Source organism: Phlebotomus papatasi, chromosome 1, assembly GCF_024763615.1.
Source record: "Phlebotomus papatasi isolate M1 chromosome 1, Ppap_2.1, whole genome shotgun sequence".
Classification (NCBI taxonomy): Eukaryota; Metazoa; Arthropoda; class Insecta; order Diptera; family Psychodidae; genus Phlebotomus; species Phlebotomus papatasi.
Genome location: NC_077222.1, coordinates 17,894,346 through 17,916,616, shown reverse-complemented (window position 1 = coordinate 17,916,616; position 22,271 = coordinate 17,894,346). Strand labels below are relative to the sequence as shown.

General features: G+C 33.8%; 1 protein-coding gene across 2 annotated transcripts in view; it reads left to right on the top strand.

Moving 5' to 3' along the window:
• The window catches only part of LOC129798019 (gelsolin), a 42,330-nt gene that overhangs the window by 7,582 nt on the left and 12,477 nt on the right, over window positions 1-22,271 (top strand). For both annotated transcript variants that reach the window (XM_055840961.1, XM_055840960.1), the window contains 4 exons: window positions 5,602-5,676; window positions 6,874-7,360; window positions 12,337-12,654; window positions 17,982-18,485. In XM_055840961.1, the coding sequence (XP_055696936.1) occupies window positions 5,602-5,676; window positions 6,874-7,360; window positions 12,337-12,654; window positions 17,982-18,485 (1,384 nt within the window). The remainder of the gene's footprint in view (window positions 1-5,601; window positions 5,677-6,873; window positions 7,361-12,336; window positions 12,655-17,981; window positions 18,486-22,271) is intronic.

The window sequence follows — 22,271 nt, the reverse complement described above, 5'->3', positions numbered from 1 at the left end:
TTAGAGCACTCGTCTCGTGTACTAAACGAGTAAAAATTTTGAATTAAAGTTGTTTTTCTGTATTTTATAGAATTTCAGAAAATAAAAAAAAAATATTTTAAATTAATTTAAATAAATAATTCGTTCAGAAATATAGAGATTCATCTTAGAGTTCAAGATCGAAACAAGTTACAGTTTCGGTGTAACGAAGTCGCATGATCAAGAGTGCGATCACGTTTATAAACACAAAATTAAACTACATATTTATGGTAAAATCATCTAATGTTGCAAGTATAACCTCATAACAATTTTCAAGGTTCATGAACACGAAAAAATCCAAGTTGATCGCGATGATGAAGAAGGTCATTAAGACGATCACATGAATCACCTGCAAGAGCGTTCAATTTTTGCAAATTTCGAGGAGGAAATTTTAATTTGTGCTCTTTAAAAATTGTCTGTTTAAGCTAGTTTTTCTTCTATTAATAATAATATATGCGTGTTGTAAGATGAAAGAGAATTTAACGACAAAATCCAGATGACATATAGTTTACTTCATTCCCAAAATATCTCCCCCACTGGTACATGATCCTCTTTTATGAAGTGTCTGTAATTGACAAGAGCCCGCAGGGACAAGCTCAGTAGTGCATCCACCCACTTCAAATACCAAGAATCTCTCACATCGCAGCTGTGATTGTGTGAAGCCATTAGTGAATCGCGCGAAAAATTGCTCCACATTAGCAGTTTTTGTCGTTGCGCGAAAAAGAGTGAATCAATTGTCGGGTCGGAGCATAAGAAAAAAAATCCCGTATCAAGGTTGGTGTTGTAAGAAGCTTGCTCTTGGTAAACTGAAGCAAGAAAAAAAAAGAACAACATCAGAAAAATTGAGAGCTGTGAGCACTATAGAAAAGTTTCTTGAGTCATCTTTCTCAGAGTTCATGAATATCAAGAAAAATTGTACGATGGGTGGGAATAACAAAGCGAATTTATTTTAGGAAGTTTCAGCAAAGTTTTTAAAGTGTGATGTCTTTTGTTCCAAAGTTAAATAAATGATAGAAATGATATGGTTATGAATGAAATATGATTATTTTCCAATTGACATTGACGGATAATACTTGTCATTATTTACTATATAATTTTTGAATTTAAATATTAACGATTTCAGCCAAACATAAAATATTGTGGAAACAATAAAAAGCACATACAGATGACTTTCCCACAATTTGTTTATAGTTTGAGGGGGTGGAGGCAGATAGTGCCAAATTCATTTAACTGACTAAACATGTGCGAAACATCTTTGGGAGACACGCTGAATAAATCATGTTGGGAATAATGAGATAGTTGATTGATGGCATTGAATATCACGCGAGTGCGTGGCAGAAATAGCACGAGAACCACCCTTGGACTCGGTGAAAAATTGACCAAGCCCCAAAAGACCATCTGCTGAGGGTGGATGAATGCCAGTCTACATCCATAGTGATAACAGATCGTTTTTGCGTCGATTGCCCACTAAATTGCGAAATTCGTAGGCTTACACAATTGACACCAGTTTCTGGATATAGCCCTCCCAATATGGGCGATTATTATCACTCGTTGGAGATTTATTTGCCTTTTGGAGAGATGGTTAATTGCCAAATGATAACAAACGACTTTTGAGAGATAGCAAATGTATTACACCACACCTTCACGCAGACTAATATCGCGAACTCTGAAAGCGTAATTTTTATCACAATTGATAATGTGTATTGCCAAATTCATGGATGATTCGGGAAATTTGTTAGCAAAGAAAATGAATCATTCAAAGTACTTTTACGCCACAAAAAAAAAGATTGTGAGCACAATGTGCGATGTGGAAGAAGTATAAATCTAGTATAATTCACAGTGTTGGGTTTTCTACACATTTGGCAAAAATTAGTCACGTTTTTTTAAGAATATGTCAGGAATATGTGATAAAACTTAAGATTAGACATGTGTTGTCATGTAAAGCGATTTTTAAGATGTTTATGTTTTGGGATTAAGAACAGTGTGACTTAAGCACAATTGCGTAAAGAACTGCAGCTTATCCATTTGGGGGATGTGGGGCACCTTTGAAATTGAAATTTTTCACCTATTTTTAAATATAATTGAGCCTTATCGTAATATAATTTAGCTGCACAAATAGATTGAGAAGCTAAATTACATTATCATATGGCTCAGTTCTACTTAAACATAGGAGAAAAAGCCCAATTTCAAAGGTGCTCCACTTTCAAAGGTGCCCCACTTCCTCCTAACATTGGTGTCACACATGGGGTTTTGTTGCATAAAAATTTCAAGCATTTAATTGTAATGTACCTTTTTTTTTAAAGCTTATTTAAAATATTTGATAATTTAGTCTATGGTAAAAATTTGCTTTTAGCACATGTCTGTACTAAAATAATTTGTTTCCAAAATTAGAAATTTTTGGATGGAATTGTAAGGTGTCCATATACTAAATAGCAATAATTTTTTCGGATTTTCAGAGTTTAATGTATCATTCGCTTAATATAATCCAATCCTGAGATGATATTTTCCAAAAAATCTTTTTAAAGAAAAGTTTTTAAAGTTTCTTTTTTTCAATAAAATTACATTAAGAGTAGGCGTATTTTAAAAATGATTTTAGAAATTAGCTTCCAATAGACGGTAAAAGTTTCTAAGTGTATGTTACTAATTGTATTATGTTACTAATTCTAATATGCATAATACCGGGATTGAAAAACTGTACTAATCTTATAAGTATAACAGATGAGCATAACGTGGGTTTTCTATGCTAATAAATAAAAACAAAATAAATAAATAAATTTTATAAAAAGGATGTGTACTAAATTTTAAAACTATTTTAGTTTCTACTAAAAATCTCAATTGTTCAACAGGAAAACATTTAAAAATCAAGATTTTAGTTTGTTCTGCTTTATATTCATCTACGATGTTACGAGGATTGAGGTTTTTATAAAATCGATATGATCTAAGATGATCAACAAAATCTTGTTAATTTTTGAAAAAAAAATATGAATTCGGATTTTGACAATAGAAAGTCATACTTTTAGAACAAAGTTTTTGGAAAATTACACTATGCCCGCAGCCAATACTAAAAGTTAACTTACATAACTTTTTAATATTCAGTTTACTAAATATTTAGCAAAATTTTAGCAATTGATATTCGTTAGGTAAATAATGTACTAAATATTTAGCTCTGTCTGCTACCATATTCTTTTTCAATTCTATAAAATAAATTGCGTCACCATTAGGCTTTAGCCTAAACTTATAGTCTATACTAAACTTGCTCTTAAACAGATTCAGCAAAATGCGTAAAATGTCAGTTTTTTTTAGTACAACCTAATTAAGATCAAGATACGAAAGGAAGATTTTTAATTTGTTACTAACATTAAGATGTAATAATGAGATGGCTTGACTTCCCGCAAGTCGACATTCACTTGAATGAGAAAGAAAGGAAATTTACAAAGTTTTTCGATGAATTGGAGTAATTTTAGTTCATGTCGTTCATGTACTAAATATTTTCAATTGAATTAGTTTACTCACTCTTAGTTTTTTTGTTTTGGCAATTTTTTAAAATTATTTTTAGTAGTCTCAGTGCATCAGGCTACGGCTACGCATGTGTTCATACTTATTTTTAGTACTGCAAAAACTTATTTAGGGGAAAGTGCCTGTGCTTTATACCATCCTAAGATTCATAATGATTAATTTTTTCTATGTTTCTCAATAAATATGAATCATCGCACCCACATTTTAAAAACTAGGGGTAAGTGGACACTTTTCCACATATTTTGAGGAGTCACATTTATTCAGAAACATAGCTTGGGATCGCACAAAGCATAAGCACTTTCCCCTGCAAGATACATAAAGGAGTCATAATGAAAATTTGGTACCACATTATCCATTATAAAAATTATTTTGCAAATTATTTCACTAGGGTGAATTAAGCTAATTCAAAACCTGCTCCAAATGGAAATTTTTCGCTACTCCAAATGGAAACGTTACTGTTTTCATGATAAATACAGTACTAAATTACTATATTTATATATTTTCTTTACCACAGTTTCATTATTTAGTTAATTTTGCTCCAAATAAAGCAAAATCCATTCATATTCACAAATTTTAATTTGTTAATTCCTCAGAAAAATTAAAAATGTACCTTTTCATCATCGAATTTTCCATCGATCGACCATGTTTTCCAATGAAAAACACAATGAGGTGACTGTTGTTTATCCGTTATGTTTAGCATTTATGTCATATTTCTGGCTAATTTTAGTTAAATTAAGTGTTAATCTTTATTGTAAATGATACGTAAAGTTTTCAAATGAAATAATTACCTATTTCGTGAACAAAAAGGGTTTTTCTGAAGTGTCTGCAAATGCCTCAATAGGAAACCCCGGAAATATAATTCTTTTGGAAAGATTTTCTTATCGTTTATATGGGAAAGGAGAAAAGACCAGAGTATGAATTCTGAGATTCGTGAGTTACTCACATGAGAAATTCACGGCTCTGAGATCACATTTAGTAAGCGTTTTATGAAGCTTTCGTAAAAACTATACTGTGCTTCCTTAGGTGCTGTAAGACTTTTACATGACACTTTACATGAAATTTTAACGAAACTCTTACAAAAGACGATTTAAAATCCGTGAGTTTCTCACGTGAAAAACTCATGAATCTCAGAATTCACACCCAGGAATAAGAACAAATACTGCACTCAAAAGCAACTCAATAAAGTTTTGGAAGCATTTCGTCGCGGTTTCACTTATACACTGTTTGTCTCCAATTAGAAACTTTTCCTTGTCTCTATTTGGATTAATTTATTTCCAATAGAAGCATTTTACACTCGCCTATTTTTCTTGTGTTTAAGAAGTTTTCAAAGTATATCTAAAGAATTTTCACTAAACAGTAACATTCTAGAAGAGACAAGGAGCAAAGTAAAAGCGTCTGGTACAAAAGTTAAAGCGTCTGGAAATGGTTTTGAATTAGGACATTTACTACAGATTTTTTTTTAAATGAAAAAGAATGAATTGTCCGACAAAAAACATAATTTTCAATTTTATTTTAATAAGTGAGAAAGTCATTAATCTTGGATTTATTTACAAGATACAGTGGTAGAGATCGTAGACATACCATGCCTGAATGATACCCAGTGATACGCTAAGAAATCAATTAGATGGCAAACAAGAAACTCATTGTTATGCTACGATGCAGCTTCTAATGATCGTTCCAGCTGCACTACATATTATTGCTTTTTTATATCTCAAATAAAACTATTGCCTGAAACAATATCAATGAGACAATAACGACTGTTTGACACTGTCGAGTCATGGGCCATTAACGTGAAAAGAAAACCAAATAAAACCGATGGCATAAAATGGGTTCTCTTTTTTTTTAATGTCCAATTGAACCTACAAAAATAAATAAACACTACATAATTCAGCGTGAGAGAGGTAACAAATTTTGGCGTCGAATGTCTTGGTCAAGTTCATGCGCAGAAAATTGTGGGATGATTCAGGAGTCGCACCCCAAACCACAGAGTATTATTTTGGGAATTGTCATGGAATGTTTTTCTCTTACTTTTTTTTTGCTCCATGTCTTCTTCCTTTTTTTTTGCAGAATTTCGAGCCTGTGGCTTACCCAAAGAATGATTATGGCAAATTCTATGAAGGGGACTCGTACATTGTGCTGAATGTAAGTATTTCACTATGAATTTTGCATAGTTTTGGGTCAGAGTTCAGGTGATTTTTCTGTATTAGAAGAATTAGTTTTTCCTCTTCTTCTAGCACTTTAGGTGGGTGATTTCCCTTCCCAAATACAATACCGGAAAGACTCATCTAAGTAAATATTCTCTTGCAATGTACTGTGTGGTATTCTTTCTGTCTGATGGGAAGGCTAAAAGTAATTTCACCAACTTTCTTGAATCTTCTGCACCATTAATTTTAAATGATTTTCAAGTTAAATCCTCCGCAATTTTCGTCACAATTTTTCCTGGGCACTTTTTTTTCTTAACCCAGGAAATCACAAAAGTTTCTGCCACAAATTTATAATATTTACGTTACTTGTTATACTTATTCCCCTTCAACAAATTTACTTTGACCTTAAAACAGAAGAGGAAAAATAATGGACTACCAATTATTCAACTGCATTTTGTAGAGAAACTTTTATAAATGGAACAAACTTTAATGTTTTTCAAATGGATATTTTTTTTCTCTAGGGGAAAATTAATTACCGAATTAGTTTAGTTGAAGATGAGATTAAAGTTTGTATAGTTGACAGAAAACTGCCTGCAGGCTGACGATGCTCAATTTTCAATTATGCAATGCTCTTTGATAATAATCTGATTTCCATTAAAATATGCTGATATTTTGATTTTACATTATAATGTGCAATGTCCAAAATTTGCATGAGAAAATTAAATTGAATAAAGAACTAATGTTTATTTTACGTCAAAAGCTCATGGTGAAATTCATAAAATATTTAATAATAGTTATATACAGTTTAATTTGTCCAAAAAGTACATTCTTTTCATTTGCCTTACCACTCTAAACTGCCAGAGTTCTCCAAGTCACGTACAATTTTATGCTGAAAATGCTCTCTAAAAATTTTTATTATTCATTCCAAAGTGATTGGGGAGGTGGTGAAACTTAGAAAAGCCTTTTTTATGTGAGTTATCATTTCAGACAACTTCAAGAAATGTTCAATTTTTTCGGCCGTAAGTCTTCCAAAATTCTTTTACGTCACACTGACCTATATTGCGAAAAGGCTATAAAAAAAGCACGCGGATGAGGAAGTTAAATTTTCATCTGCAACGTCTTTCCTCTGATCCATCTGCTATGCATAAATTTTATACTCTTTTTTTTTTAAATTGAATACCCAAAAAATTTTCAGACCAAAGAGTCAAAGAGCAAGGAGCTATCTTGGGATGTCCACTTCTGGTTGGGAAGGGACACTTCTGCAGATGAAGCGGGAGCAGCTGCTATTTTGACTGTTCAGCTGGATGATCAACTCAATGGAGCTCCAGTGCAGCACCGAGAAGTTCAGGATCATGAATCCCAGGCATTCCTGGGCTACTTCAAGAATGGCGTACGTTATCTTCCCGGAGGAGTTGCCAGTGGTTTTCGTCATACGGAAACCAATGCAGCTGGGGAGAAGAGACTCTTCCAAGTCAAGGGCAAACGTAACATCCGTGTACGCCAGGTCAATCTATCCGTGGCTTCTATGAACAAGGGTGACTGCTTTATCCTGGATGCTGGACGTGAGATTTACGTTTATGTGGGCAAGAAGGCCAAACGCGTGGAAAAGATCAAGGCTATTAGTGCTGCTAATCAAATCCGTGATCAGGACCATGCAGGACGCGCCAATGTGAATATAGTTGGTGAGTTTTCCATGTTCGTTATTGTTTAAAATTTGACAGTGCAATTTTCTGTCAATTTGACATTTCAGGGCGCTAAAATATCCCGTCAAATCATTGCTCTACCTGCCGATTTTACTCGTAGGTTTTTTGAATTGTAACGGTATATTCTGGTACATTTAGAGAAATTCTGTAGATTTTCGGCAGAAATTCTTCCGAAATTCTGCTGATTCTCGGCAGAATTTCTACATAGGAAATCGGCATAGTCTCCATTGTCTCAGAAAAATATTGTTGATTTATCAAGACACTGTAGAAGTTACAAAGAAAATGGTATGCTCAGCTTAACAAGCATTACCGATTAAACATTTTAGATAACTAAAATGTTTAATCGGTACTTTGATAACTAAATACTAATTTCTTAAAAATCGCTAATCGAATGATACAAGAACACGAAATATAGGTCGACACTGTGTTTAAAGTTATCACTTCACTATGCTCTACTTATAACACGACGTCGCAGAATTCTTTATTTTATATAAACACTGTATCATCATGAATCAGTCTATTGAATTTTGCAAACTTCAGTGAAAAATATTCCATCTTTACAAACATAGCTGTCTGGAAAGTCTAGAATGTAGAAAAATCTACAGAAAATCTGCAAAATATCTACAGAAATTCGTCAGAATGTGCACCAGGATTCTACAGAAAATCTGCAAAAAATTCTGACGAATTTTGTCCCAAGCCCAAATAAAATTCGTAGGAATACCTACCGATTTATCGGCAGATTTTCAGCAGAAGTGTAGATATTTTCTGCAGAAATCTGAAAGATATCTGACGAAATTATTTGACGGGAGAGTCTCTCAAATCTGAATCTCAAATTCGAACGACACACGTTTGGATTCAAATGTCAATTGTAGGGTTCTGTTAAAAAAAACCGTATTCTGGATGAATGAAAATCATATTTATGTGCTTCTTCCTCAATGTTTACATACATTATGATCGTATAAAATGAAAAGGAATTATGTTACCACTAAGACTTGCGAAAAAGTACGGGAATTTGATTCAAAGTACAATTCAATCTCACAAAAATATCGTTATGGTGCTGGCACACCTTTTCAATTGAGTGAAATTCAATCGATTGAAATTTTACCTCTTATTCTTTCAAGCAGAAATCAGATGTAGCTGTTCCTTTCTGTGAAATGTAAATTGAAATTGAAATTGAAAATGAAATTCCAATTCCAATTTTCATTTGACGGAAAGAGATAAATATATGTTATTTTAGTTTGAAAGAATAAGAAGCAAAATTTCAATCGATTGAATTTCACTCAATTGAAAAGGTGTGCCAGCGCCATTAGTTTTGAAAAAATCGTTCGAACTTGGGAGGTGAGAAATGTCGAAAATACCCCCCGAGCGTTCGAATTTAGGACACTCTACTGTACGTTCGACATTGCTTGGAATATGTCTTTTTAAATTTCTCTTATTCTTTAGCTACAAACTTAAACTATTTCGCTTAAAGTAAACTTATAGCTAGAGTTGAGCCCCTACCCTATAATATCGAGCGATATAATGATATCAAAGATAATTTTAGTACACTCAGCTCTTTGTTCTGCGACTGACTGAGGGATAAAATGACATTCAGTTTTTTTGAATTTGGTCAATGTTTTTTTTTTTAATTTTATGCCGTGTGAATTTATTGTTTGTTGAAGATTAAGCGAATTTTCTTCGTGGTGTGTTTATATTTCTTTTTTTATTACAATTATGTATTACAAACATTGCTAAAATAAAAATGACGCTTTAATTCACACTGGACAAGCTGCATATTTCGTAAAAAAAAATGTTTTGTAGACATCAACCGACAGTGATAGGCAGCTGTTATCCGGATATCGAAGAGCCGGATAACGAAGAGTTGCTATAGGTTCAAGAAGAGTTTTTTTTTATCTATCAGCTTTTTTTCTAATTGTTAGTTTTTTAAATTTTGACAGGCTCATTTTCTATCACTTTGACATAAGATTGATAATTTCGAGGATAGGGTAGCTAAATAATTCGTTAAAATTCCGCTACAATTTGAACTTAGACAGGTTCTTTCTTATCTGAGATATTGTGAATGATTTTTGAAAAATTTAATTTTTTCCCAAGAGAATCTTGTCCTTATAGGGGCATAACATTTGTTACGTTTCCGCCTGTTCTAATCGTATCAAATAAAGTTCCCAACACTGGTTTTCAAGACCCCGAAATCCCGGGAATTTGACATTTTTTGTAATCGGAATTAACCCCGGGACCAAATTCTTAAATTTATGATCTCGAAATTCTGGAATACCGCCCGACATTTTTAAAGTTCCGAAATTTTCATGATCTTGGAATTTTCATGGTCCCGGTATTTTCCAGAATCGCATGACCTAACATTGTTCAGTATGGTCGAAGGTATGTTTCGTATCACAGTCCTACCTTTCGGATTCAATATTGCTCTAAGTTCTTTCCAGCGTATGATAAATATTGCCTTTAGCGAGCTAGACCCATTTGCATTGGTTGATATTTGGACTGTTAACGGGCTAATTTTCTGGCAGTTTGACATTTTGCGGATGTCAAAAGCAAGAAGTATTACATTAGAGCCTCGCTATAGGCCATATTTGGTTCCAGATTTGACACTTGGGTCGCAATATAGTCCATATCATTTTTTAAAATTATCAACGACTTTTAGTATTGAAATTGCTCGACGGCTTCCACTTTCTTTGCGATTGTGGTACTTGTCCTCGCTCTCTTCATTATGGATCACAACTATCACAACTAATGAATTAAATTTGCGAAAAATATTAAAATAATTATGACAACATTGCATGTCGCGTACTAAAAAAAAACATAACCTAAATTAAAATCAGTGTTTTGAAATCAACGGTCGATAAATTGTGGACTATTATAGAGCGATGGCCTATAGCGGGGTTCTACTGTATATCGATGGAGTAGCGGAATGATTGGTATATATAAAGACACTACAAAGTTTTTACGATTAACATCATCGTAATTGATAAAACTGATCAATATTTGTTAGGATTTACATTTTATATATAGAATCTTTCTGTCATTTTGACATTTCTCATATTGTTTTTTAACAAATCAAGAATAGTGTAATTCATGGAAAGAAGTAGGGCTGTGTGGATGTCAAGAGACGTCCGACCCCTACAAAAACTTTAAAGAAGAGAAGAAGAAGAAGAAGTGGAAAGAATTAAACAATTCTTGAGAATATTTTATCAGGTAAATCTTTTTTTTTTAAGTTTGTTATGACTTAAATTTTCCGAAATTCAATTCTGTCACTATGACATTTTTCTTTATTGGGTATACGTGAAGTATTTAAGCATATTAAATCTGAAAATTACTTTATAAATATATTCTCATTACCGCTCAGCTCATTGGTACTTGGATGAAACAGATTGAAAATATCACAACAAAACCAAGAAGAAGAGGGGTTTTTGAAGTTCTCAAGTGTTGACAGCTGTCACCCGGATATTTCAAAGCCCCAAAATTGAAACATGTTTATCTTTAGACGTTTATATGAGCAGATACAAATAGTTCCTGTCAATTTTTTTAAATAAATAAATCTGTTAATTTTCTCTAATCGATCGGTTATTTTTTATGTTCGTTACGATTTAAATTCTGACAGATCAATTTCCTGTCACTGTCAAAACTTTTAACGGATTTAAACCAGCAAAGTAGCACTATGTATGCGACGTAGCAAGGATACGCTGTCGTTTAATAATACGTTAGAATTAATTAAACCAATAAACTCAGAAATAAAAGTCCGCCTCTCTCATATTTCTTCCCCATTTTATCTCTCAATGATTTAATTATGAGTTTATTGGTTTTCTTGAATGTGCGAACAGATGCTTATAATTGTGCTGAACTTTTGGTTGGAAATATTGTATTTTGCCAGCATATGATAACTTCATAAAGTATCGCTCATGATGAAAATCTTTATCCATTTTCCAAATGAATATTTTCGGGTGACGGGTTTCAAGGGGACCTCTATTAAAAATATTAACAAATTAATTATTCATGAAAATTGATGGACTCTTTGGGCATATTCTGGGGGGAATCGTATTCTCTGTGAGAATTTTCTTATATATTTATGGGAAATCGCTTGCTGCATGCAAGAACATGAGGAGGAAGGCAAAAAAAAAATCGATTTTCTGGTGCTTCGGTACTATAAGAGATTTATTTTTATGTTATAACATTGATTTTTTTCCCAGGGAAAATTGCTTAATTTCACTGATGTGTTTTACCATCACCAAGCGCCATGCACTTTTGCTCACCAGGCAATTTTCCATCTCAAAGGAAATTTACCATAAACTTAAAGTGAAAATTGGAAAATTTTCTAAGAAAGGCCATAACATAATCGTATAGTCTATTGAAATGGAAATTACCAATTTAGAGCTTCTTGTAGGAGAGATAAATAATAATTTGAATTAAATTTTCAACCTAATTGATTTTTACATGATTTGTGCTCCAGTGGATGAGATTGTATGGAGAGTATATAGTGGTTAAATTCTCACCTGATAGTGTGATTATTATCTCTGGATAATTGCAGTAATTTAGCCCAGATGCACCCATTTTCACTGCCCTCTAATTGAACCGGAAAATGCGAGCGTTTTGCACGAGAGGTGCGAAACGTGATTAACAGCTTTATGGCTCAGTGTCTTGTACCAAGATGTTGGGATCTCTTGGGTTTTTCTTTATGGGGCGGATGAAAGGAGAGGACGAAAAATCTATAAAAGAGACTCATTCTGAATCATGCCAAAAATAAAATTGGATGTTTGTATTTGCACGTTTCTTGTATTGGGATTTTTCTCTGGCCTCGCGCGCGAATAATTCATTAACGAATCCAATAAGCGTTACAGAGTTCCAATGTTTCCGGTTCAATGGATATCTGCAGATATTCGATTTCCGCAGCTCTGTATATCCCACACCCCAAAAACTCTTCTGTATTGAGTGTCATCTTTCCGTTCCAGATGAATTCAGCTCAGACTTCGATCAAGAGCAATTCTTCAAAGTGCTGGGTTCGGGTTCACCAGCTGAAGTACCCGATGAGTCTGCTGGGGAAGATGATGAGGCCTTTGAGGTCAAGGAGGAGCGTGGAGTGACCCTATACAAGGTATCAGATGCCAGTGGTACCCTCCAGGTTGATCCAGTTTCGCAGAAACCACTGAAGCAGGAGTTCCTCAAATCCGAAGATTGCTTCATCCTCGACACAGGATCAGGACTTTTCGTATGGGTTGGGCGTGGAGCCACACAGCAAGAGAAGAGCCAAGCCATGGCTCGAGCTCAAGGTAAATATTATCCCTATAAATATATAAAGTATTTCAGCAATATATCACAACCTCAGACACTGCTCTCTTATTCACTATCTTTGTCGAATATTTATGAACAGCTTCTGGAAGATAAATTTGAGAAGTGACACTTTTATATTGTTGCGGAACAATGAAGTAGTATTTATAGTTTGGCTTAAGTTCATACATTGTGGTAATTTGTTTTCATTTTCCTTTAATTGCCGAAAATACAAAGTATCTATAGTTTTAATCGATAGTTGGTATTATAGTCTAAATTTTCTTTACAGTGCAGTGTTGTACGTCACTTTTCATTTTTAAATATGTGTGCCATCTTTTCATAAAATTAATTATGTTTAACCCATTCCTTACCATGGTATTATACATCATACGCAAATTGAGTGATTTTAGATGATTTATTTCTGGGCAATTTTTATTCGAATTGCTGTCAGGAATGGATTTTTAGTAACTATAGATCTTCAATTACTTGAGAAAAATAGTCCGACAGTAATGAAAATACATTGTGTTATTGTTTTCTTAATTTGCGGAAGGTCATACAAAATTTTTGCTCAAAATGACGGACGGAAAATTCGACATCCCGTCGAATTTATTAAAATTGGCCTCTTTGCTCTTTCTTGATTTAAATTCTGGTTGCCAATTTGTTTTTTTGGATAGTTACTCTATCTAAAGCAATAGAGTTTGTAATGAATTAATGCACATAATTTAATTTCAGTGACCGTTAAGACGTGTGTTTGAGGGCGAATCCCCGCGCCACCATAGTAGTTAAAGTTTTTTCTTTTCAAAAAATTCATCTATTAATTTGTAGGAAACTAATCCCAAAATATGAATATTCTATCTCAAGTATTTCTGGTACATTGACTGAATGGGTTAAATTGTTTATAATGAAAGAAGGATATGAGTTCCTTTACTTTAGAACTTTATCCTTTTTTGATATTTACTTCGAAACGGTTTGTTTTTGATATTCTTGAACTATGAGCTTTGCACAAGGATCTTGAACCCTTAAGACGGCGAAGGACGAGAAACCAAATATGTTTCATAAATTATTTTTGTGCAAAGCTATATGTGGATTAATTAATCTTCACTTGCTTTATTCGTTAATGATAATGTTTGATAGGAAGCATAACAAAATTATAGAACACTAAACTGTTTTCCTATTGAGCTGAAAATCAATGTAAGGAAACAGTGTATCAATTTTCGGACAGCTTGCAATATCGGACAGTTCTTTTTTTCTCAAAATTTTAAATGAGACACTGTAGTAAATTCTTTAAGAGTTTCAGAAAAGCAAGGAACTTGGAGAAACTTGGCGTCCGATATTATATTCACGATGGTCTTTTTCTATGAAAAGGTGTCCAATATAAAATCTAAGGCAATAGCCGTACTCACTATGGCGTTGTTATTTCGTAATCTCCGTAATCTGTTATCTTGTTATAATTTTTCATTTATAAAATACATTACGAGAACATAACGAGATAACGAGATAACGATATTACAAGATAACAGCGCCATAGTGAGTACGGCTAATGTTTATATTTTCATTCGATTTTAAGTTTATTAACAATTTTTTTGGAGTAAATAAGGACGGCAAAATAAGGTTTGATACAACACTATGCGGAAAATAAAGTAACAATAAATTTCAATTTGTAATAAATCTATTATATTTCAAATTTAGAACTTTTGGACTTATGTACAATCAACATCATTCAATCATGGCTAATTATTTGATAAACTGTCGATACATTATTCAGAAAAATATTTCATAAAACTGATCGTAAATATTTGTGAATACTGTGGACTTACGAAATTCTCGCAATTCGTATAAACTAGGGGAGACTGGGGCAAACAGTAACAAAACGGATATTTTATTTTTTACAAGCTACTCGAGCGCTTCAAAAATTTCTAATTAGCGCAGTTTTATAGGAAATTTACCGGTCTACAACTTTGTGAAAGTAATTTTGCTCTATTTTGTAAGGAAATACGTTTATCGAGCCGTTTTCTAAAAGGTAATTTTGTGACTATTCACAAAAATTCTGGGGCAAATAGTACCAGAACCAGACATGGGGTATTATCATATTTTGATTCGCTTCATTACGGGTTTGCGTAAAATTGAAAAAATATCGAGAGGACATATTTTCATAGAAAATTTATTCATCTACATCTTTGTAAAACACCGTTTTCTCTGCGAGAAAAGTGAGAAAACGAGAAAAGCGCTTTACAAGCTATTTTAGAAAAAACAGACAAGAGACTGCAAATCGTTTGACCAATGCAAACAACAAGCGGCGAGACATGGTAATGACGTTTCTTTTCGCCGGGAGACATCAGAAATTGCTTCGCTTTTTGTTACTTTTTGCTCTATACCTTTTGTTACTTTTTACCCCAAGTGGCCATTTGTAATAAAAGGATTTTTTAAGAAAAGAACTTTTGTGAAATTCTAAAATAGATAGTGGATTAGTTTTCAAAAAATCCAAATTTATTAGAAAATATTCACCAGTGCATCAATTTTGGAAAATAGGGCTAAAAATTTCAATATTTCTTATTTTCTAAATTCATTGTTCGAATTCTAAGAAACTTACGACATTGACGAAGGTCTATGGAGGCTATCTATAGAAAAAAAATTGAGCCGCTATATTTTTTACCTTTAAAGATATTGAATTTTGAATTTGTGACTTTTTGCCCCAATCTCCCCTACTAATTAGCATACACAAAAATACTAAATAGTGTTTTGGGGTTTAGGGGAAGTGCTTATAATTTTGGACAGTCTGCATATAAGCATCGATATCCTAAGTTTGAAGTGCCATATTTTCAATACTAATTGACTTTTCTTGTTACTCTCTTTTCAGAAGGATTGTTTAGAAACTTGGCAAGCTATTTATCATCTCATTTTTACTAAAATTAGTTTTAATACGTTTAAAAATGAATTGATATGTAGAGATGAATTTGACTCTTATTTTGGACAACTTGGTTATTAATTTTTACAACTTGTCTGTAAATTTGGACAGATAATCCGCCTCAACAGGATGCCCATTGTTCTTCATTTTATGAACCAATCTTACCAAGTCCTCTTCCTGGTCATGTAAGGGAAACGTGGAATGTCACAAGACGCCCAGAAACTTTCCATATCATTCATTAAAGTGAGTTGACTTCGGTACTCCAAGTACGTGCGGATTCGCTCATTCCCTGCCCTTTTCGGGAGCCTTTCAAGGCATTTCTTACTGCATCTCTTTCGTAGAGATGATGCTCCTTCATTTCTCCAGGCATTTGTCCAACCTAGTCATCACAAAAGTTAAAACTTCACGAAATTTCGTGAGAAAAACACCTGTCCAAAATAAGAATCATCACCTCACTGGTGAATGTCTTAAAAAATTTCCCATTTTTCACACGAAAAATATAATTCACAAGGCAAATCTCACTTCAGGTCAAATGTACAAATCATCAGTAACGTGAATCAACACAATACTCAATGAATATTCAATAATATCACTCAAAAACAGCGAACAAACTTTGTTAGTACTTCACCAAAACTAAATAAGACTGAAGTAAGCCACGAAGTTCTGTCATATTTCTCGTAAGCAATTGCTCACACTGAATTTTCAACAAAGCAATTTCAACTCAAATCATATTCAAATTTTAACGTATTTAGTGTTAAAATATTCCAAAAAGAACAAATATTTAAATAGAATTCATTATTCATCAAATATTGGAATAAAAATCCATCATTTTAATCAATTTATTTTTAGTGTCCAATGTTATCCTCAAAGTGTCCAAAATAAGAAACTGGACAAAATTAGAAGCATTTCCCCTATATTTTAAACTGAATATGGGGCATACCTCTTAACATTCCGATCCGTGGTGATTTTCCCTTATCAAACCAGAGAAAACTTAAATCAACTTATGTTTGGACACGGTCTATTCATTTTTCTGAGGTAAACTTGTAGGGCATTGTCGTCTGAAGCCCCAAGCTTATATCTCAAACCGTTTAATCTATTTTTCTTATTTGAAAAGCCGATGGACAACCACTGTTGTGTTTTTGTTTTCTTTCAATTTTGAATATATAATAAATCAAAATATGATTATGGGGACGGAGAATGTTGTTCTGGGCATATTATCAGAGAATGTTTCTGTTATTTATGACGATTAATATCAAAACTTCAATGGCATATGCACCATAATATTTGTTGCTATACAATTTATTTTAGCTACACTGTGAGATAAAAAGCAACATATTTGTGTTATTTCAGTGTTTTTATCCATATAGTTTCATATTAAAATAATAATAGAAATACAATAAAATTCGAATTCAATTAATTTTTTTTAATTTGAAAATTAATTGAAAATTTAAAAAAATAATTGAAAAATTTGCAATTGAATATGGCTTGAAAAATAAAACAATCCATTTAATGAATTGTTCAGTTTGCAAGTGCAATTTTGCATTTTTTTAGGAAATCTGAATAAATTCAATTTTTAAATATATATTTATTTTTTATTTGTATAAAGATATACCGTGTGGCTTATTTTACAGATTCTACGGTTGAACAAAATGTCAAAAATCCTCGAAATTTTCGTGAATTTACGAACAAGGAGGGGTCAAATTCAAAGAGCTATCATTATTTGCAATTTGATTGTATTTATTTTAAAGTGAGCTATTTGTCTATATTTCATTTTAAACTTGATTCTTCTTCAAGAGTTCTGAAAAGCAGACATCCTTATTCTGCTGAAGTATTCTTTAATGTATCATTGAAGTAAAATCAATAGTTAAGTCATGCAAAAAGGCAGAAACTTCTGTTCTTGAGATAACCATCTGTATAAAAACTTCTTCTTGAAGATTGCACAAAAAAATCAGGACTTTTTTGGCACGTTCCTGCAGAATCTTTTCAGTGAAAGTATGTTGAAACTTTTTTTTTAGAAGCGGAAGTATAACGAACATTTTCGTTGAAAAGTTGTGCATAACTTCTATTCATCGAATGCCAATTATCTCGCGAATATAAAAATTGTTCAAAGCATTATAGATATAGGATACATGTACTTAACCCTTTGAGGACCAGTGGTCTTTGGTGACCCATATAAAAAAAATATTTTATTTTGCTAAAGTTATTCTTTCCTGTAATGGTCAGAAAAAAATCCTTTTGTGTGACCAAATATCCACTGGTCGTCATAGTGTTAATGCTGCAGAGAAAAGAAGAACTTTTCTGATGATTACCCTCTTCAAAAACTATCGACAAAACTTCTCTTCACTCACTTGTTCAGATTAATTTAATTACATAGTCAATCGTGTGGGAAAATAGACCTAAAACTTTTCCAATGATTTCTATCAGGATTCCTCACGTCCAAGAAGTATCCATCCTGGACATTGGTGCAGAGAATTGTGGAGAGTGCCGAAACTGCTCCTTTCAAGCAATATTTCTCCACTTGGCGTGACCGCGGAATGCTCCATTCCCGTCTCATCCGTGCTGCCAATGATGAGGACTCTGATACAGCAGCTGATGAGGAGTTTGATGCCAATGTGCTGCATAAGATGAAGAAGAGCGGAGGACGCGCCATTGGTTTCATGCCGGACAATGGCGAGGGTGAGGTTGAAGTCTGGCGTGTTGAGGACTTTGATTTGGTGCCCGTGGACCCTGAACTTTATGGAATGTTCTTTGGCGGAGATTCTTACGTCATCAAGTATGAGTACCGCAACAAGAGGGGTGGACAGGGCCACATCATCTACTTCTGGCAAGGCAAACACTCCAGTACTGATGAGAAGGCTGCTTCTGCTATCCATGCTGTACGTCTGGACAACGAACTTGGAGGGGCTGTTCAAGTACGCGTTGTTCAAGGTTAGTGAAAATTTGAAATAATGGTAAATTCATTGGCAGCAGATTGCATATCGGTAGCATTCTGGTAAAAATGAAAATGATAGTGAAATATTGATATTGATATTGTTGGCAAAGGAAAAATTAAAAAGTTTATGAACCATTTTGAACTATTTAATGACCATTTTGAATTTTAACTTAATAATATAGATGCGGGGTGCGGTGTCAGTCAAAATCCCGAAAGTTAAAATCCGGAAAGCCAAATTCCCGAAAGCCGAAATCTCGAAACTCAAAATCCGGAAAGCCTATATCCCGAAAAGCTAAAATTGCGAAAAGCTAAAATCCCAAAAGTCAAAATTCTGAAAGCTGAAATCCTGGAAACCAAAATCCCGACTGGTTTAAATCCCGAATGGGTCACAAAATCCTGATTGATTGGAATCCAAAATGGGTCAAAATCTCGAAAGCCAAAATTCCGAATAACTAAAATCCCGAAAAGCTAAAATCCCGAAAGTCAAAATTCCGAAAGCTAAAATCCTGAAAACCAAAATCCAGAGTGGATTAATCCCGAATGGGTCAAAATCGTGATTGACTGAAATCCCAAATGGGTCAAAATCTCGAAAGCCAAAATTCCGAAAAACCAAAATCCCGAAAGCTGAAATCCCGAAAGTCAAAATTCTGAAAGCTGAAATCCTGAAAACCAAAATCCAGAGTGGTTTAAATCCCGAATGGGTGAAAATCCTGATTGACTGAAATCCCAAATGGGTCAAAATCTCGAAAGCTAAAATTCGGAAAACTAAAATTCCGAAAACTAAAAGTCAAAATACGAAAAACCAAAATCCAAAAAAGTCAAAATTACGAAAAGCTAAAATCTCGAAAGTCAAAATTCCGAAAGCTAAAATCCTGAAAGCCAAAATCTCGAATGGTTGAAATCACGAATGGTCAAACTCCCGAACGATTGAAAACCCAATTGGGTCAAAATCTCGAGAGCCAAAATTCCGATAAACTAAAATTTTGAAAAGTAAAATCCCGAAAGTCAAAATACGGAAAACCAAAATCTTGAAAAGTCAAAATTACGAAAAGCTAAAATCTCGAAAGTCAAAATTCCGAAAGCTAAAATCCTGAAAGCCAAATTCGCTAATGGTTGAAATCGCGAATGGCTCATGAATGATTGAAATCCCAATAGGATCAAAATCTTGAAAACCAAAATTCCAAAAATCCAATATTCCGAAAACCAAAATACCGAAAGCCAAAACCCTGAAAGCTAAAATCTCGAAATTCAAAATCCATAGTCAAAATTCTGAAGGGGACGAAACTAAGCTTCTGTAAAATGAAGCTTAATGAACCGAGTACTCTACCGATAAAACCGATGCATTTGGATTGGAAATTTCAAGATCATCTTTTCAAAAATCCAAATTAAAGAAAATCTGTTAAAAAATGGCTTTATCGAGTGGTTAAACTGTGACTTTAGAAAATTCGATGTTGGAAATTTTTTCGGTCATGGGTATGCATGAGTTCGCCCTGAAGTACCTCCGAAATTTATCTGACGCATCCGAAAATAAAAGAAATTGTAGGAGCCGTTTTCAAAATAAAGAACATGGTTTTGAAGGAGAAGGAGGGATGTAGGAGGAAAACCGGAAGCTGATATCTCCTACTGTTTAAGCTTGATATCGATGACAAATTCGAAAGAATGGAATCTCTGTACTGCTTTTTCTTTAAGTCCGAGTATTAATTCTTTAAGGACAATTGGAACACCCGTGGCCCATAAAGAAAATAATTTTTCCTAACTACCTAAAGTAATTTTTTCTAATATTTGTACGTAATTGCAAAGTAGATGGTTGAAGGAATCTAGGATATTTTTTGTAAGTCTACAGCTTTTTTCTATATAGTAAATTTTTAAGCTCAAAAATGATGAATTTTTAAATTCTCATATTGAAAATTGATTTTAATTATATTTTATACTTCCAATTTTTTTAAGCAAAACGGTTTTAGAACAAAAAACTACAATACTCAAATATAATATGTATCTATTTTAGACAGAATGCGGTTAATTAAAAAAGGGACAGATAATCCTAACCGGCTTATGTAGGTGAGATTCTTAACGTGAGCTAACTCGGAGTGCATGCAAATTCGATTTGATGCTGAAGTAGGGAGACGCCATTCAGTTATCTTGAATAAAATTCGTGAAATTATACAAATTTTGTATTTAAACCAAAATATCAAGGATTTGGATGAACTGATAGAAAAGTGTTATATGGGTGAAATGTAGACCAGAATGTTCTCTATAATTTTTCCATAGAACATGATCTCATCGATTACTCAGAAGCCAAGATAATCGAGGTTTTTTGTTTCTTAACTCGTTTTTTCATCCAGAGTTCCCCAAGTAGTCATTTGTTGAACTTCAACTATATCAAAGAATTGTTGTATTCTGTGAGATTTTCCATTTAAAACCCTATTTTAAGTGTCTTGGTGGAGTAGAGGCAGTCAAATTGGCATCTGACTGAGTGATTTCAAAGCGTTATTATGGGAAAAATCAATTTTTTCACACTTAAACGGCAAAATCGGAGTGATAGCGTAGTCTGACCGGAAAATGATGTATGGACGAAATGTAGAGACAAATGTCCTCTACAATTATGTCGAAGCAATCATCAAAATCGGTTCAGCGACAGTCGAGATAATTGAGGTTATGTGATATTGAAATTGGTTTTTTGACTGTGGCGCCCCTGGTGTTGGTCCCACGAAGTTCAAATGTTCTAGAAAGTTGTAGCATTTGGTGAGATCTTTCGTTTAAGCCCTCATTCATCAAAATCGGTCACATAGAACCGGAGATATGATTTTTTGAATTTCGTGAACTTTGACCCCTCATATCTCCGGTTCTATTGAAACCACAGCGCGCATACGCACCATTTTGGAAACGTCCTAGACTGGACTACAACATACTAAAATTTCATTAACTTGCACAATGCCGTTTTTGAGAAAAGTGACTTTGAATTTCGATGAATTTTGACGCTATCACAGCGCCACCTGTGGTGACTTTTTGAACTTCCATCTGAAAGTGCTCATCGAGACGAAACCAAAAAGGTAAAATTTAGGTCGCTATGTTAATTAAAACCGGAGATAGAGGCCGGTCAATGTTCGAACTTTGACCCCTTATAGCTCGGGTCAGGGGTTATGGATCGACTTAAGGTTTTTTTTGTTTGATAGGTATAATCAACGGCTACAACATACTAAAATTTCAGCCCGATTGCATAAGGAATTTTTGAGATATTTAACTTTTAAGATTTAAAAATTTTCTTTTTAATAATAGCGCCCCTAGCGGTGGTTTTATGAACTTGCAATGTTAGAAGGGGAAGTGGCATTTCACGAGAGCTTTCCAAAAAGCCCTCATTTTTTAAATTCTGACAATTAGAACCGGAGTTATGGCCATTTTAAGAAAATTTTTTTGGACCCTTATAGCTCGGGTCAGGGGGGTCGGGGGACCTTAAGTTTGGTATTAATGGAAAGCTCTAAGGCCCAGCTATAACATACTAAAATTTGAGCCCGCTCGATGCCATAGGGGCGGAGCTATTGAGAAAACAAAAAAAGGGGGGTCTTCAAAATGGCGGAAGGAGGGGTGGGGGGTGGGGGGTCAATGCACCATGTTGCAATTTTCATACGATATTTAACCTTTGCCGAAAACCGCAAGTCGATATCTTTTTTAGTTTAGGAGCTATTAAGCTCCAAAGAGCGGCCGGACGGCCGGCCGGACGGCCGGCCGGCCGGCCGGCCGGGAACGTAACTTAGCCCCCCATATATTCGTGATCAGGAAGTGGC